This window comes from Mesitornis unicolor, unplaced genomic scaffold, assembly GCF_000695765.1.
Source record: "Mesitornis unicolor isolate BGI_N332 unplaced genomic scaffold, ASM69576v1 C13288053, whole genome shotgun sequence".
Classification (NCBI taxonomy): Eukaryota; Metazoa; Chordata; class Aves; order Mesitornithiformes; family Mesitornithidae; genus Mesitornis; species Mesitornis unicolor.
The window spans coordinates 1-1,517 of record NW_010221972.1 but is presented as its reverse complement, the minus strand read 5'-3'; the positions used below and the strand labels follow the sequence as shown (position 1 = coordinate 1,517).

Genomic DNA, 1,517 nt, shown 5'->3' with positions numbered 1-1,517 from the left:
GGTGAAGAGCCTGCCTGTTCGGAGGTGCTGGGAGCTGCACTTGACTCTGAGGAAGAGGGTCAGGCTGAAGAGCAGCATGAGGGGCGTGCAGAAGAGGAAGTCCAAGGCCCCAATGGTGATGAGCAGGAGCTTGCAGCTCCTGGCAGAGGGGCGAAGGGTACACAAAACATAGCCAAGCATGTTGAGCAGCAGGGAGAGACTCCAGAGCAGGCCGGAGATGATGCCGGACAAGGGCTTTGGGCGGTGGCTTCGGCACCAGATTGGACAGAGGACAGACAGGCACCTCTCAATGCTGATGGCCGTCAGGAGGTACAAGCCGGTCCCATACATGAAAAGATCCAGGAAGAGGAATATCCCAAACTGCACCCCCACGTTGAACTGCATCAGGTACTGAACTGTCTCGATGGCGATGCAGAGGAGATAGCCAAAGTCAGCAGCGGCCAGGTTCAGGATGTAGACCGTGAAGTGGTTTCTGCGGATGCGGAAGCCGAGGTACCATAGGACCATGCCATTTCCCACCATGCCACAGGCAGCGCTGATGAGGCAGAAGCTCTCCATGAACTTTAGGACAGCGTACGATGGCTCTGCCTTTCCCACAGCCCCGCTCTGATTAGTCCCATGAGCCTGGCTGGTTGCAGTTAGAAGTAAGAATGATGTAGTTGAAGTACTCATAATAAACGATTTCTGGCAGACCTGTAAGCAGAGAGGAGAGAGTTGGTAACTCCTGTGTGATTTTCCTTCATGGTGACCTGGTGGTTTTTTTGGATTTATTCTATCTCTTTGTAGCTAGAACTTGTGTTATGGAGGAATTGCTGTGTTTGGACTTGGAGCACTGTGCTTTGAGGCATTGTTCAAAGCACTGTACCTAAGGCTAAACTCTATACAACAGGTCGGAAATGTTAGATTGCAGTGGATTTCTCTCTTTTAAAAATTTATTTCTTGAAGGTCCTTTTTGCAGTCAGTATTAGGAAACAAATATCTTTTAAAAAGTAATTATAACTTAGCTGAATCATGCCTGAAAAGTACCTCTCGTCTGAATAAAAAGCGAATTCAGTGTTAAGAACTCTGGGATAGTCACCTTTACTTCATGTAGCCAGGATTAGGTGAGACAAATCTTGCCAGAAGTGTGTGAAAATTCTAAGCAATCAACATACACATTTAATAAGCATGAAAGCTGACTTAGTTTTGTCCTATGCATATGTCCAGAAAACATGTTGGAGAGTACTAAAACAGCTGGTAGTTCTTCATGTTGATGACTGATTTCTATTTTAATGAAGTGTAGTTAATGTGGATGGTTTATTCTCTTGTGCCCTATATACAGACAATAAGAGCCAGTCCTTAAAAACTTCCTTCTCAGAGAGAAACTGTAAGAACCGTACGTGGGACAAAATGTCTGACCCTCACAGGACTTTGAAATTATGGCTCAAATAATTATTTCATCCTATTCTCTGAGGCAGTTCACCCGGCTCCTTCCTCCGTGATACTGGGATCTCAATGAGAACCTTGGGGAAAAAAAA

The 1,517-nt window shown here is 45.9% G+C and overlaps 1 protein-coding gene across 1 annotated transcript; it reads right to left on the bottom strand.

Moving 5' to 3' along the window:
- Positions 1-3: 3 nt before the first annotated feature.
- On the bottom strand, positions 4-672 carry LOC104535916 (proto-oncogene Mas-like; the record flags this gene model as incomplete). The annotated part of the gene is made up of 1 exon (XM_010193232.1): positions 4-672. A coding segment is annotated over exon 1 (669 nt), but the record flags the coding sequence as incomplete, so codon positions are not given.
- Between the last annotated feature and the right edge of the window lie 845 nt (positions 673-1,517).